The sequence below is a fragment of the Malus sylvestris genome, chromosome 17 (assembly GCF_916048215.2).
Source record: "Malus sylvestris chromosome 17, drMalSylv7.2, whole genome shotgun sequence".
Classification (NCBI taxonomy): Eukaryota; Viridiplantae; Streptophyta; class Magnoliopsida; order Rosales; family Rosaceae; genus Malus; species Malus sylvestris.
This window is the reverse complement of record NC_062276.1, coordinates 12,082,818-12,100,026: the sequence shown is the minus strand read 5'-3', so window position 1 is coordinate 12,100,026 and position 17,209 is coordinate 12,082,818. Positions and strand designations below refer to the sequence as shown.

General features: G+C 36.9%; 1 protein-coding gene across 1 annotated transcript; it reads right to left on the bottom strand.

Moving 5' to 3' along the window:
- Positions 1 to 467: 467 nt before the first annotated feature.
- LOC126611160 (aspartyl protease family protein 2-like) lies at positions 468 to 2,609 on the bottom strand. The gene has a single exon (XM_050279347.1). It carries the CDS (start codon positions 2,369 to 2,371, stop codon positions 695 to 697), a length of 1,677 nt encoding a protein of 558 aa, XP_050135304.1. The 5' UTR covers positions 2,372 to 2,609; the 3' UTR covers positions 468 to 694.
- Positions 2,610 to 17,209: the final 14,600 nt, after the last annotated feature.

Sequence of the window (17,209 nt, the reverse complement as noted above, 5' to 3'; positions counted from 1 at the left end):
CAAAGAGGATCTGAATGGGATCCAAATCCGAATTGTGTAAACATAATTATACTTTGTAATTTTGTAATATCAAATGATATACAGATGTTGAAATCAATGGAAGCTGTGACTGTCAAACGGTTGACCCGTTCTTTGTTTTATACACACCTGTATATTAAAGTTTCATACACCTAATAATTGACCGGGAATACGTCATAGTAATTCCAAATAGTGTTAGGCTTCAGGATAACAAAAATAATATAGAAAACTAAAAGGCTAAGAAAGATTCAGGATTCCATATCAAATTACGGTCGACAGATTTTGAAATAGTTAAGCTGATTACAACAACGTATTTTCTAAATCGGCAACAATAAGCAAAGAATTCTAGTCTAAAACCATGAAAGAATGATTCATTCAATTAAAATAAACACATTATGATTCATTCAATTAAAATAAACACATCAGAAGGCAATAAGAACAAGAACCAGTATAAAAATATGCAAAAAAAATGCATTAATATTTCTTGTTTTTTGAGTAAAGATTATGACCCTTTGTGGCTATCAATCTGTAATCACTTGAAACTTCAAAAAAATGAAAAATGAAAAAAAAAAAAAAAACAATTAATCTAATTTCTGTGCCACCTCTGATCCTTTTCAGAAGGAAAAACTCAAAAAAAACCAAGGAAAAAAAATGTTTACAATTTTTCTTCCAGCTTCTAAACATCAGCACATTTCATGGGTGCATATCCTAGCCTAGACTTCTTTGTGTCATAGAGGATATGAAAATTCTGCTGCTGATAGTTTCCGATGATTGAAAGGCCGGATTTCGGAGTCCCCAACACCGCCAGGCAGACCATTTCCTGTGGTTCGATCTGGATGAAGTAGTTCTCTACTGGGAAATCCCACACAGCTCCATCCGCAAACACAATTGCGAACTCCGGCAGCTCTATTTTCTCGACACCTGACACATTGTAACAAGGTTCCAAAATTGGAAAGTCCTTCACAACTGGATACCCTTTAACCTTTTTCTCAAATGCCTCCTTGATAATTTGGTAAGCAGGATCGGCAAAGTAACTCAACGTGGTGCCGGAATCAATGATTGTCCCGCCGGCACCCTTCGGCGACAATTTCCAAGTCTCAGCCGGTATGTCCACCGCTTCTCCGCCGACCATGACTGATTTTATCTCCACATAGTAGAATGTATCAGCAGGGTTTTCTTTCCCTCCCACCAAGGAAGTGTAGCTCAATTTCGGGTGGCTCAGGAGGTTCTTGTCCTCCCCGAAAATCAACTTGCTGCTGACATTCGCGTCGCTGTTTCGATCCACAAGGCAGTAGGAAAACGAATGTCCGTACAGCGATTGGAGCTGAGATGCAAAGGAAAGAGGGCCTCTGCCAAGCCCTAGCAACCCTGCAGCCCCATGAAATAGTCCTCTGTTCCAATGTCCGCATCCGAACATCACATTCTCCGCCCTCTTGAACTCTGCCTTGTTCGGTGACGTGAGGTTCACGGTAAAGGTTTCGAGGGAGAAATCGCCGGTAGTGTTGGAGCTGTCTCCGTACCAGTAGAAATACGGGCACGTTTGATTTTCGGACTTGCAGGGCTGCGGAGGATCCGGGGACGAAATCAATTGACACCGCGGATCCTTGCAGCTAATGTCAAGAAAAGAAGTTGAGTCTTTCGGGTCGTAATGCGGGCCCTGCTGCTCGAAGCAGTCGTAGCACGGCGCACATTGGACCCAGTTAAGGTCACTGCCAGTGTCGAGAATTAAAGAGAAGTGTTTAGGGGGTGTACCGATGAAAACATCCATGAAGTACTCGCCGGAGCCGAGGCTGACACCAGACTTCAACGTGGCCTGAAGTTGCCCTGAAAGCTCGTTGGTGTAAGACTCCGGCGAGGCGGCAGGGGCTACAACCGGATTTGTTTGGTAGGGTTTCGGCTTCTTGTCTTTCTGCAGCCTTGAAATTGTGTTCTGGTTCTTTTTCTCTACGATTCTTGTGTGGAGGGTTTGAATTCTGATCAAGTCTCGGACTGTGGACTCGATCACGGAGTTTTTTCTTTCGGATTGTTTGTTCTGTGATCTGTGCCGTAGATGGAGCTTCATAGTTTGTTTATGAGGGTTCAATTCGGGTGCGGCTTCGTCGTCGTCAGAGTCGTCAGCATCTTCCATGGCTGAATCTGATTGGTTTGTTCTTTTAGAGCTGCTGAGGCTGCAGCCAGTGTGGGATGAGGAGGAGGAGACGGCGTTGAAGCTCATGTGCTCCGGCAGCTGTATGCCGGCGAGAGTGGAGGCATTTGGGTTGTGATTGTCGTGGCTGTGGAGTCCGGCAATCGCTGCTAAAGTGGAGGAGAAGATTACAAGGAGAACCACTAGGATTGAACCCCTAACAGCCATTCTGATCGTCTCTTCTCGTTTCAAAATCCTGCATGAATAAAACTTGAAGAAAAACCCAGAAAGATCGAAACTTCAAGGTTTTGGATGATAATTTGAAAAAACCCAGAAACGGAAAAATCAGATGAGACTTGAATTTCCAACGGAAAAAGGAGGAAAATTGGAAAATGAATGAAAACGAACAATGGAACCCAGAAACCAAAAACTTCAATTTAAAGCTCCTGGGGGGGGGGGGGGGGGAGAGAGAGAGAAAGAGGGGGGGAGGTCTGAGTGTGCTGGGCTTATAATCAATGTCAAATACTTTGAATGTGTTGATTTACTATTCAAAGTTGAAAACGCGGTTTGGACGAAAAATAAAAGAAAAGAAAACAAGAGGAGATGAGGAGATGAGGAGATGAGAAGAGAGGAGGATGTGAATTGTGATTTATTATTTAACTAAAGTGCTTACCTTCTCTTCTTCATCTTTCTGCTTCTTTCCTCTCGCTTTCCTGCTTCATTGCCTCATGCCACTCTCATATTATTCATATATGCGTTACACCCTTGCAGCTCTCTGTCTCTCACGAGTGTTTAGTTTACTTGGTAAAACTGTATGGTCCTGGTTTTGACTTTGGTTTGTTTTCGTATATTTTAAGAAAGACTGGTACTATCCATACACATATTTTTACATTCTACACATCCCATGTTACTTTCTATCTTTTGATCATTTTCAATTCACTTGTTCTGATGGACGAACATTGAGAAGGATGTTAATTAGTTTTCAGGGCACTAGGAATCACCTAAATTCGAGTGTGATATAAATTGTTCGACTTCATTTCTAGTAATTTTCTGTAATATCATGTAGCTAGAGATGCTACATGATATTACATACATTGCAAGCCTTGGGCTTCACGGATTAGGATTCCTTGGACAGTCAAACAAGCTCTTAATTTCACATTTAATTACAATATTTGGGTTTGACAGAAAAAATTACAAATTCGTTTTGGAAAAAAACTTAATTAGGGTTTTATTTGTGAAAACTATTATCAAAACTCAAACACGCTAAATAGCAAGAGGAACCAATCAATCGGACTGCCACATTTAATTTCCTCACGATGGACCAACTACATACATACATACATACATACATACATATGGTGTGTGTGTATGTGTGTGTGTGCATACGATATTCTTGGCATAATTTGATAGGGGAATGTCTGCCATTAATCTCGATGGAATATTGTTCAACGAGACTCTACGTAATTAAATATGAACACATAAAAAACGCATAAAGTGTAGAGACAGAGAGAAACGAGGGTAGCCGGTAGAATTTGGAGCAGACATGCATGCAGTTGCCGCCATTATTTTATTATATATTGATTTTGATATTATCAAAAATTGCATGAGAGCGGGTTTTGTGTTGCATTTGGACCACTGGATTTTGAACCAAGGCTTTGAAATTGGAAAATTGGTGTGCTAAATCGTGCTCCTGTACAATTTGTCTCTGCTCCCTTGCGATGTCCTCTGTATATGTCGAGTCTTTATTCAACTCCAAGTTTTGAATGTATAATCAACGTTTATTTTAGTCAAAAAGTCCAAGTATTTTTCCAAATGAGATTTTTGGCATTCAGTTTCTTACGTACGCTTCATTTGGAAGAAAGGAAATGAATAAAGTAATAGAAAAATAAAAATTCTAAATACGTGAAGTAACTTACATTACATAGGTTTGGTATTATCGTGACGTTCTAATTTATCATTAAATTTGAACACCACGTGATTATGTACCTGTTTAATGTACATAAGTCCTTTTTCTGAACGAGAAATGTCAAGGAGATTCTTTTAAAGTGGAACTTTCCTTGGACTTTTTATAATCTTACAGTTTAACGTCAATTCTCATCGCAACATTATAAAACATTATGCCAAAAAATAAAATGGCAAAAAGTCCATGCAGAGTTCCACTTCTGAAAGTCTCCTTAGCATTTCTCTTTGTGAAATTTAGAGGCAGGATCATGTCAAGGTAGAAACCTTTATGTTTCCCATTAAATATAATGTCAAGGTGAGGAAAAGACTAGCTTTGTAGCTTGTAGTTACTCATGTGTCATATGTTAGATCAAGAATAAGAAAGATACGTGTATCTAACATGAAAATTTATTCCAAAACAAGGCTTTTATTTCTACTTCCCTGTTAACTTGTGGCAAAAGTAAAGACTGAATTCACATTCAACCGTACACACACACACACACACACACACACACACATATATATATATATATTTTTTTTTTTTTTTTTTAAGTAGAAATGCTTGTTAACTTGTGGCAAAAGTAAAGACTGAATTCACATTCAACCGTACACACACACACACACACACATATATATATATATATATATTAAGTAGAAATGCTTGGACAATTTTACTTATTATTAAGGAAATTAATTATATTTTAAGACAAGAAAACAAAAAGAAAATCACTTCATTAGGTTTTGAATTAAAAGAAAATGTACTTAATGTTGTAGGCATAATTTACTAAACAATTATGGAAGCCATATAGAGAGAGGGTGTGGCATATAGAGAGGGAAGAGAGAGATGTGTAATTGTGGGTGTGTTCTATTCCACCCCATTGTGCCTTTATTTATAGTAGTAGGATATGTAAAAACTTTTCCATTTAGGATTACAACATTTAATAGATAATCAACTCCTAAAAGGAATATAAGATACATTCTTATATCTACTAGGATTTACACAATCACATTCCTAATCTAATAAGATTGTAACACTCCCCCTTGAGTGTGTAAATACTCAAGTAAACGGCGCATCAGGTCTTCAACGATGAAGTAAGTACAATTGATGAAATCGTCGGCACAATGAGCAAATGCGAGTCTTATATCAATGAAGAATGCATAAAAAGTAAAACTCACAAAAACCTCGCTATGGTAAAACCCAAGGTGGGAGAAAACCCATAGACTAAGTAGAAAAGTAAGAAGTTGCATTAAGTCAAAACTATACATCTTTTAGACGCAAGTAGAAGAGCTCACAAGGGTATGATTAGCCCATGATGGGTGCCTCGTTAAAACCTAGTTAGGTAGCAAAAACCCAGTGGGAAAAATACTCCTAATCGTAGGGAAAAAGAGTACATTAAGATCAAGTGAGTATACTTCTGGATACTCTCCTTGAGTTTGACATAACTTCCGAATTAGAAACTACAAGCATTGCATATGAATAGTTAGGCATACCAATTCCTCGGACAAGCTTTTGGAAGGTTAACTTTGGTAGTGACGTCGTGTAGAGGTCGGCCAGGTTGTTTGGGATAAGCTTGCATGACTTCAATCTCATGATGCTTTGCTGATGTAAATGTGGATACAATATGTCTTGGCGTTGACTTCGTTGATGTATCATGGCTTGGTCGGGTTGATACATGCGGCATAGTCTTCATGGATCGTCGTTGGGACTCAATGATGGATGAAAATAACAAGTACTTCAAATATGCTCAACAAGAACTCCTAACCATGTCTCACTTGTGGCGTAGTGAAGTAAAGTGAGTCTTGGAACGATTTGAAGATTTCGCAACTAAGGTCATATCGTGAACCTCCAAGATATTACGATATCTCTAACGGTAAAGACATAACCATTTAGGGATTTTGCCTTGTGCGGGTTTGATAAGTAACTTGCGTTAGCATAACAAACAAGGCAAGCATCATTCCAAGGATCAGGTGGGTTGGATCTGCTCGAGATGCGTTAGGATTTGTCATTGTAGTACTTTCAGGGTACGTCTTTAATACCAATTCAATGGTTGCATGTAGGCACGGTGATGCATCTTTACCAAGAGATAACATCGAATGAGATGTCCTGTCTAAATACAATAGGCTAAGTACAACGAAGCGCAAAGTTGAACTTAAATATGGAATTTCAGATTCCAAAACCTTTTCAAGGGTTTCATTTACATATAATGTATGAATGATCATAGGTATACTTAAAGGTAACACATTCAGGGTGTAGTTCGACTGGTAGACCAAGGTACCGTCAGAACAATGCTTGAACTTCAGGTTAAGGCATAAACGAGTTTTCCTAAGATCCTTCATCTCAAATTCCATCTTCAGGTGCCATGCAATTTTTTCAAGCTCTTCCAGAGTCTTAGTGAGATGTATGTCAACGACATAAACTGTAACTCTAGCAATTTGGAATAAGAATTCATAGTTTAACACGCAAGGGCATAATTCATATCCTTGACTGATCAAATAATCACTTAGACGGGTATACCACATCTGTCGGATTATAAGTGAATGTCTCAAACAAGTTAAGAGGGCGTTCCATGGTTTGGAACTATTTAAACCAATCCATGTAATTCTTCGGGAACTTACATGTAAATCTCCGTATCTATATGCCCATGGAGAAACACTAACCATATTTCATAATGCTGCTATCAATCACAGGATGTTTGAGAGAAACCTTGTGTCGTAAGACGTGCATCATATCACACTATTTCATTCATTTCATAATGCTTCGTTTCCCACTTGTAACACAACAGGGTTACCTTGGGCGAACGACAGGTCCAATACACACTTTGGTAAGGAATTTGACCTAGATTGTAATTTCAGTTCTCCAATCAGTTCTACGTTGTCACTTAATCAACGAAACACGGTTCGATATCGTCGTTTTTCATTTATGTCGGTAGCTACCATATGAGTAAAAACATCATCAATGGTAATCTCATTTCAATTCCATTTAGCTCATCCAAACTAGTATACTAGAGCAAGAACTTTAAGTCTCGGGAGAAATCCGGATTAATCTCATCAGATGGAAATGATTTGAGACATCGATTAAGTGTAAATTTATTGTTGTGCCATGTCTTCCTCTTGCAGGGAAGTAAATCTTACGAACCGAGTGATCTGTTATTCTCCAGGCCAAGACAGATTGATTGGCTATCTGCCGATGTACCGGACCGTCCAACAGGGGATCCAAACCATTCAACAGGGACGACACACCCTCAAGTGATGTTTACTGGACGTTCGTTAAGTACGTCTATCCTTGCAGGCATGTTTGCAACTGGTATATGATCTCGTCACTTTAGCTTGATCAGAGGAATGCGTCTGGAGCAACATTCTGAAATCTAGAATTCATCGCACTTGCTTATTATACTTGTGTGATATGGGGATTGAGATGAGACATAGTGGGCAACGTCAAATTCACACCGTTCTCCAGGAACATTAACGTTCGTCCTAATGGCAGGAAGACTGTCTCATTAAAGTGACAACCCGCAAATGAGTGGTAAAGAGATTGCGTGTAAGGGCTCGAAGAGAGCTAGTGTGAAGAAGAATCATAATCGACAAAGATTCACATCCTTCTTTGAGGACCCATATTGGTACTTTGCAGCAGCACAACTTGGCACATGGAATGCACACCCAAATGCTTAAATACGAAAATCATCAGGTTCATAACCAACTGTAACGTCATAGGTTGGGTGGCAATGGGCCTCAAGGCGGACCAACATAACTGCGTAAAAGATTGCATAGCCCTAGGCAGAAATCGAAAACTTGGTACATTTACCAAAAATCTAGGCGATCATTTAAATTGCGAGTTATGATCGCTAAGCGAGGCTATTTGGGGTGAACATGGGAATTTGATGATCAATTATAAACCTAAAATACATGCAATACTTTATTGAAAACTGTTGATATAAACTTTCCGGCATTATCCAATCTCCTGGACCTTAAGGGATAAGTAGGGTGGCGAACCAGTAATTGGCCAGGAGGTTTAGCAGCAATGTGTGTGGACACACATGTGACCAGTTTGTCGATTCATCAACCAAAACCATAAGTATTTATATGGTCTGCATTTTGGTTAGATTAGTCCACATATATTCCTTTGAATCCATTGTGAAAAGTGGGTCATTTCGTATCTTTGCGAGGAATGATATAGAAAATCAATTTCCCTAATGAGCAGGCTTGGCAAAGTGTGCTTGTCGGCACAAGATCCTTACTTCGGGTAAGAAGATGCGTCGTAGCATCATTGTGTCCCAAAAGGTCATGCCAAAGCAAGTAAACTACTCAGTCACCAAACTTCAAGCCGGCCACATATGGTGTGTTCCCAGTTGGGAGACAACCCATTGGCCCCAAATCAAAGCTGCATGCTTATTTTTAAAGGTGGTGCAAAGATATTTCACTCTATTTTCTTCAGTGGCTTCATTTATGATCATTGTCATCTCAAATATCCTTAAAAACTTAACGACATGGAGAATTTAAGGTCCCTTATATGGTGATTCAGTATCATTCATACAACAAGAAGCGTGCCAATGCTCTTAACCAGGTTGGATAAACCTAAAGTCATTGTTAGAGATGTGATTTAGATGTAAAGTTAGTGTGTGTAGTACGCATTCATCCAGATAACTAACTTTCCCACATTTTTACCTAATCACGTGTTTAATTGAATTGGTCACATGTATACAGAAACATGATTCAATTAACTCATATTCGAGGACAATATCAATAAGATTATCCATAAGTAAAACATACACCAAACTTGAATCCAAGAACATGGAAAAATGTTCACAAAGTAAATGGTTTACTAAAGGGATTCAGCCAACAAGGTCATCCATGTCAAAATTCTTCTTTTCCAATGATGTTTGGTAGAGCAAAATTAGTCTCACATATTGACTACTAGAATGGTACTCCTCAACGACAATGGTAGGGGCACGAACAGGTACATAACTTATGATCTATTCCATCAAGACGGAAGTAGATTCTGTAGGGTTAAGGTTTAGGAATATTATCCCTTATTCTTAAAGTTTTAGGTCTTAGGTACCAAGGATCATGTTTCGGGCATGATGCCACACCTTGGCAGGCCTTGATTCTACCAAATGTTTATGGTAGTAATCAAATATGAGAATTTGGTAAACTTCCACTTTCTACACTTGTTGCTTCAGGAGAGAGTTAGAAACAAGGAAGGGCAAGAAAAGTATTCACTAGTCAAAATTCGATCGGACTTATAAACTTCAGAATTGTACTCATTCATAGACGTAATCATGGTGCGCTTCGGGCAATATCTTTCATGATTAGACGGTCCATAGGAGCGAGCCAAAGAGCCATGAAATCCTCATTCGGGAGGGTACTTCGGTTTGTAATGCTTCGAGCATAAGTCTTCGAATAAAGATCATGGCAGAGGCTTATTCAACTCTTCCATGCCATTGTTAGCAACAATGGTTTCTCAACTTCTTGATAGTCAAGTGGAGATTCACTTCTTGTAACCCACATAAAGTGGTTTCTATTAGAAACATCCAAATCAGGAAAATCTAACTTGTTACGATACAATCTACTGAATGGAGGAAATAAGATTGTGATTGGTGCTATGTGAATCAATCATCCATAAGCATCAAAGTTAGAACATTCAAGTTCTAAGACATGATTTTCATGAAAAACGTCGGGTTTTCATAGGTGTATTGTTTTATGAAAACTTCGAGTTTCAAAGGCATTAAATTTGAAATTACAGGTTCAATTTAGTTTATGAATGTTAAGTTCATAAAGAGAGGTTCCTACAAGAACACAGAATGCAATATACAACTAAGTGTAGTGGATTTGAGTTTCTTCGGGAACCCAAGTATGAGAGCTTCGTTACCACGAAAGTATGTCAATGATTCAAAGTATAAAAATAAATTATTGAATCGTTGATGTTCAAAAGTGATCTTGAAGTCAATAATTTTGGATTCATTATCAGAAGATAGGGCTACAAAATAAATTATTGACTTAATTTTTGAATCGTTGATGTTCAAAAATGGACTACATGAAGAACGTTTTCCTTACGTGACCAACGAAGACAGGGCTCGTTTTAATGCCTGGCTAGATGAAGAACGTTTTCCTTACGTTTCTGACTATAGATCAATTCCATTTGAAAAATGGTTAAGTCCAAAGGTCGGGGGCAAGTTTTCATTCCGGCCACAATCAAAATTCAGCCTCAGGAAATTGCCAAGACGACCGAAGAAACACCTAGGGCACCTGTTGTCTCGGTCGAGACTGAAAGTGTGTTAGGCCTAGAAGAAAAAGTTCAAATTTTTGAGTCACAAATCAACTTGGAAAATGATTCGTCAGAGGAGTGTTCCAATGACGAACAAGACCGATACACGGCTTGAGACCATAAAACTACATCAATTGATATGGTAATTGGAGACATGGTCTGAGACACCGAGACTACGCCAATTGACATGATTAGTGGTGATAAAGTTGATATGGGGAAATCCCATTTGGCTAAGTTGTTTGAGTTAAAAGTTGAAATCGACGAAATTATTATGCCCAGGGAGCATACTAATTGTTCAACACATTCGGTGGCCGATGTTAAAAAATCTTTTGTCAAGCCGAGCATATTTGGAGATGATTTTTTATTCGGCTCAATGCAAAATTTGATTGGCTGTGTTGATATACAAAGATCTCGGCTTGGAATAAAAGATTGTTGGCCTCCTCCTCTTTATTAGTTCGGCCACTTTTGTTTTCTTGTATTAAGAACAGGAATAAATTATTTTCTTAATCATCTGCCTAATTAAGCTGATACTTAAGAAAATAAAGGGGGCGACAAGATGGTGCGGACAGCCGAGGCCGAGAGACTCAGGAAGATGATATGGGGTGGCCCTATAAGCATTGGCAGATTCAAGCTCAGAAAAACAAATTATAGATACTTTATGCACACTATCTCTCAGCTTTTCATCTTGACGTATGCATGTCATGGATATCTATATATATATATAAGTATTGGGATTCGAGAGGTCCAGCTAAACTGAAGGCAGAGTAGGTGCATGGTAGTTGTATATCTATACATCTATATGCAATCACATTACAGAGACAAGCCATTGAGATTTATATATATGTATATGCATGGCCGAGAAACATGCTGCTAAGTAAGATTTTTTTATTTCTCAGCCCTTTACCCCCAACTCTACTCGACCTATATCATACATGCCGAGCTCGGCGAACTGGTGCTCGGCACAAGTTCTTTATATATATATGTGTGTGTGTGTGTGTGTATATATATATATATATATATATATATATATATAGGCCAACTGCATGGCTGGCAGATCACATTAGACAATCATGCTACTTTTATAGATATGTATATATCGGCAGGCCGAGCTCCAAGAACGGTTTTTATCAACCTCGTCCCCAGCTCTTCTCGGCTTTACTTTGTCCTTGACCCTAGTTATTCTCCTTCTCGACCTTCTGGCAAAACTGTCGAGCGTGGTATGGAGTTATGACAGTCGAGGAAGGCTGTAGCATTAGCAGAACATACATGTTATTGCCGAGGAACAAAGTTTCTTTTTCGGTGATACAACGAGATTTTGTTGGTCACAAACAATTAATTTCCTTAACCATTTGGCTTACGAGCCGAAGCTCAAGGAAACTAAGGGGCAATGTTTGGACCCAATTATACACCATCAGCCCAAGCAATCGAGGCTGTTGAGAGAGTTAGCTCCTAACCGTTGGATGAAAAATGAAGATAGTTTTGTTATTATGATCGTTATCGTAATAATTATCTTTCAATATGATTCATTTTCTTATACGACAGGATAAGTGGGATTCTTATTACCTCCAATGAAGGCAACAACAACAGAGTTTGAATTAATTGAGGTTATGTGATTCTATCTTGCATACAGAACCACGTGGAGCAATTCTACAAGGATGTAATGGGATGATTAGTATGATGAGATGCCGTGCGTGCAAAAGTCTCTCAAATATCTACTATATTATTTTATATATAGTAGGCCTGCATGCCTATGTGGCTATGCCGTGCGTACGAAAGTCTCCCAAATATCTATTTTATATATATAATAGTGGTTATCACTATTTGGTCAGATGATGTGATAAGTCTTGATAAGCTTTTGATTTGTTTGAGAAGGTACGGCAGTCTGAAGGATAGCCCTCTGATATGGATCAAATTTCTTTTCACAAGTTTGAGTTGCAGTTAGACTTTACAAATATTGTCAGACCTTGCTGAGCATAAAATATGAATACTATAAATACAAGGCTCGGTGCAACGTTGAAAGGACCTCCAATTCAACACACAAAACTGCCCTGCGCAAACTCTCTCAACAACTTTGAGATTTTTTTTTTAATTTTCTTTTTCGCCAACACATCTTCAGTTGGCATAAACAGCATTGTGGAGGCAACCGGTGATATCTTCAGTTGGCATAAATAGCACTATCACCCTAGAATCAACCGATCTCATAGCATTTTTAGTTGGCATAAACAGCACTGCGTCGAGACCGATTGGTTACCTATCTAAGTCTCGGTCGAGAAGAATTTCCGAATCTGTGTTGGTCGATGTCATCTCATCAATCTTCTCGGTGAAGTGAGGTGTTACGAGTTACTACATTCAACACATTGGAAGCCGAATTTGATATTGAACTTCGCTAAGTTAGCAGCCTTGTCTTCAGGCTCTAGAACCCGAAGGCCGAGAGTATTCCTTCCTCGGCCGCAGTCGCGAGATTCAGAAGTCAGCAGCGCACCCAACGCAACATCAACAAATTTTACTCCTCGGCCGAGTTCGGCCGACAAGTTGGCACGCCCGCATACAACCGAAGGACATAATTAGCTCATTAGTTACTCAGCTTGTGCGCCATGTAGGCTTGGTAGTTTTTAGGGTCAACAGATGCATTCTCATATCTACTAAGACTTACACAATCACATTCCTAATCTAATAGAACTGCAACACTTAATAATAAAAATTGTACTCTTGATGATAAAAGGAGTTGTTTAAGAGTTTTTAAATAAATAAAAAAAATGTTTTGCAAAGGGCTTTTTATTAATTTTCTTAATAAAGTATGAGTGCATATATATATATATATATTTTTTGGTCAATTAGGTGATAAGGCATATCTAGTGGAGTGCATATACAGTTGAGCAATTAGGTGATAAGGCATGCATGTCAAACCCAAGTTTGACATGATAGGGAATGTTAGCAGCAGTTTCAACGATCAACAATCACTGCTACATTCGAATCAAATCTCAGAGTTTGAAATGATGTATCCAACACATGAAAAACGTTTATTGTGGTAAAATGCATACTTGTTACAGATATAGAGAATCATGCTCGGCATGGATGCTATATATGCTATGAGACTTTTTTTTTTTTTTTTAATGTAGTTTTTTTCTTCTCATATATGGCCTCTCTTTTCTCTCTTTCTGTTTTTTTATTAAAAAATAATTAGTTGGTGGTTTCGTCACGGCAGTTCTATCTTTTTGGGAGCCGAGAATAGACCTGGCATTCGTGTCGTGTTTTTCGTGTTCGTGTCGTTTTCGTGTCATACCCGATATCTTAACGGGTCGTGTCGTGTAATACCCATTAAAATAAACGGGTAAAATAACCCGATCCAAAATCGACCGATAATATTAACAGGTAATATGACCCGACCCGTTACCCGTTAAGGAAAATATATTTTAAACCAATAAATAATTAAATGAAAAACATAATACTAGATAAGTATATACATATCATATTGTCACATCCAAAACATAAAAACGCATTTTTCTTTTAAGTATATTTTACTTACCTAAAGTCTTTAATAGTTTTTTAATTAATGTAGAAGTGTAAAAAAATATAGAAAAAAATATATAAACGCTCGTAATGACAAGCTTTACAACTTTCATGAAGAGCTTAACTTCGAAATTCGCCACTATAATCATATAAATCATAGATCAAAATTTAATCGTTGATTGTTGTTTACATTTACGCTTCATTGTTCTCATAAAATTTTGTTTTTTCAGATTTTGTTTTTTGAAAACTTGATCTATTAGAGGATGCATGAAGATGAATGGTTTGGATCGTTGATATTATATTCAGAGTTTTACGGTTAGTGAAAATATTGCTTGATGTTTATAAAGTTTCTACAAACTATATGACATCAACTCATATTTCAGTTAACCGTAAATATCAAAACGTGATATCAAAGATCTGAACCGTTCATCTTCTTACATCCGTCAGATGATCATGTTTTCAAAAAATAAAATTTTAAAAATGAAATTCAGTAAGAAGAATAAAGCGTAAATGACAATTGATGGTTAAATATAAATTTAAGGTTTATGAATTATAGTGTTGGATTTCGAAGTTGACCCCTTCATGAAAGTTGTAAAGTTTGTCACTATGAATGATTGTATATTTTTTTTACATTTTATACACTTCTACAATAATTATTATTAATTTTATTAATTTTTCCCTCAAATAAAAAACATTATTCGTGAAGGTTTGGAGGATTTTAAAAATCTAAACGATAATATAAGTGCAACCATTATCTACTCGTGGAGGAATAATGATGAATCACAAGTGTTTATATATTCTTTCACATTTTTCATACTTGTATGTATGTCTTCTTAGTTCTAGCCTATACAAATACTATATTACTTTATTTTAATTTTGGACAACAACATGTTAAGTAATATTTATCCTAGTAATGATAATAAGGAACTCTCATAATAAAAATAAATAATGACTAAAACTTTTTTTTTTTAAACTTATATAGAATAATAATACAAAACTATATATTTAGTATAGAATATATTGTATATATTAATATGGCTATTGTATTTTATAATAAATCTTTTAGTAATTAAACTTTAAAATTATCAAAATAAATTTTTTCTTAACGGGTCGAAACGGGTTACCCACGTGTATACCCGTTATCAACGGGTTCTTAACGGGTCACCCGATAATAACCCGATAAGTTATCGTGTTGACCCAAAACCCGTTATTTTCGTGTCATTTTCGTGTCGTGTCAAAAACTGCCGGGTCTAGCCGAGAAGACACACATAGGCATTTTAGCTTTTACGTGGCCACCATCGTATGATTCATCGGCACTAGACTCGAACTCATGATGTGCATGTGGAATACGAACCTGAAATTCGTCCTGAACCATCCCATGATTTTATTTATTTATTTATTTATCTCTTTAGTTTCTTAACTTTTGTTGGACTTCAAGGCTTATTTAGCATCGACATAAAATTATGTAATTAGTATCAAAAATCAAAAATAATTTTTCCTCTTTCGAAATTCTCTATGTACATCTTCATGATCTTTTACTATAATTATAATAAAGTCATTAGTTTTGTGTTTCAGAGAGTAATATGTTTTTTTACCAGGCAAGACTACAAAATTCGTAAAATCATACTTAAATGTACAATAAGTAAGTTAAATATTTACAACCTAATATATCAGAGTGTCTAATATGACCTCTTTTGAGTCATTTTAATAGCAGTGAGTAACAATATAGACCACATTTGTTACCATGCAATGAATGTGCTTGCGAGATTTGCTTTATCTTGTTATGAGCTAGCTATTTAGATATAATAAGATGCTCCTAATGGATGTTGTTTATCTTAAACAAGGATGTAATGATCCCTAAAAAAATGAAATACTTTGGATATTTGATATTATATTAAGCACTTCAAAATAGTCAGATACAGTCCTTGCTTTATTCTTTAATAAACTACTAAACAATGTACTCATATCGTATAAAAGTTAAAGTGCATTATTTTGGCAATGTCATTTTTCTTTCCCTAGAAAAAGTGCTTATCTTAATGCACGGAAATGTGTTGGTGGAATGTGGAGAGGAGTTTTGGTTTGACACACAAAAGTAGGTGCGTGTTGCGGCAGTCCCATTTCCAACACGCAATCACGTTTTTGGTTTTCCTCATGTTCGAGTTTAACAATAACCAAAGTTTAAGAGCCACTAATAACAACTAGTGCTTGTTTCTTGGAGCAAGTAAATTAAACATCTTGAAGGTTGGGAAACTTGACGAGAATCTCAACCTCAAAATCTGTCCTCTAGCATTTGGATGTGAATCAAAATATGCATGCCACCATGCACATCCTTTCCTTTAATCGGAGAAATTTTTTCTTGAAAAATGTTAAGGAGACTCTCTCAAAAAATGAGACGCTTCATGAACTTTCTCATACCTCACAATTTAACGTCAATACTCATGTCAATATTATAAAATATGAGGTGGCAGAGAGGGAGTAGGATTTTTTTTTCTCTCCGATTATCATCTCCTTCCCTCCCCCTCTCTCACACTTTCCTTTTTGTCTTCTCTATACAAAAATTTAAAGCAAAATGTTGATGTCGCTTAATCGTAACCGTTTAAATAGGAGAAGAGAGAAAGGGAGAAAGATCAGGAGGGGAGAAAATTCTACTCCGACAAGGTGTCCCACTTTTAAGAGAGTCTTCTTAACATTTCACTTTTTATATTTATTAGAAACACGGTACATCATATGTTATTATGATACATAATGTACCGACTTGTGTTGTGAGTATACTAAAAAATTTCTCCTTCAATTGTCTGGATGTGAAAATCTAGACCTCATCAACATTTTCGAATTGCTTGACTTGGACTCTTATAATTTTATTATTCCTCCTCTTTTCCTTGGAGATTATTTTGCTTAGATTCTTGTTCTTTTGTAATTTCCCATTATTTTCTCCCCCTTTGAAAATGTGAAGTTACGTAATTGGGTTAAGTCTTTTAATCCCTCAAGAACAAGTCCTAATTAGACTTGCTTGCATCTCAGTCATTAGACCATATCTTCCACTTAAGTCCTCTAATTTAATTCACATTAGCAGCCTAACTATAATATTTACCTGAAAATGTGCATAATTTATGTCTTGAATAATGTAGATTTGGTCTAACAAAACACGTGGCTAGTGAATACTGATTCTTCTACTCCTAATGTGAGCTAATTAATATTCATTCGTGTTCGTTGTTTATTTTGAGAGAAATGTTAAGCAATCTCTTAAAGTGATACTCTTTATGGAATCTCCGGCATCTCATGTTTTTACATATGTTTTATAATATTGGCACGGTAATTGTGCCAAAAATATTAGGCGGCAGAGAGTTCATAGA

Bases quoted from the DNA above. Each gene is read 5' to 3' on its own strand.
- LOC126611160 (XM_050279347.1), bottom strand. From the start codon at position 2,371: ATGGCTGTTAGGGGTTCAATCCTAGTGGTTCTCCTTGTAATCTTCTCC.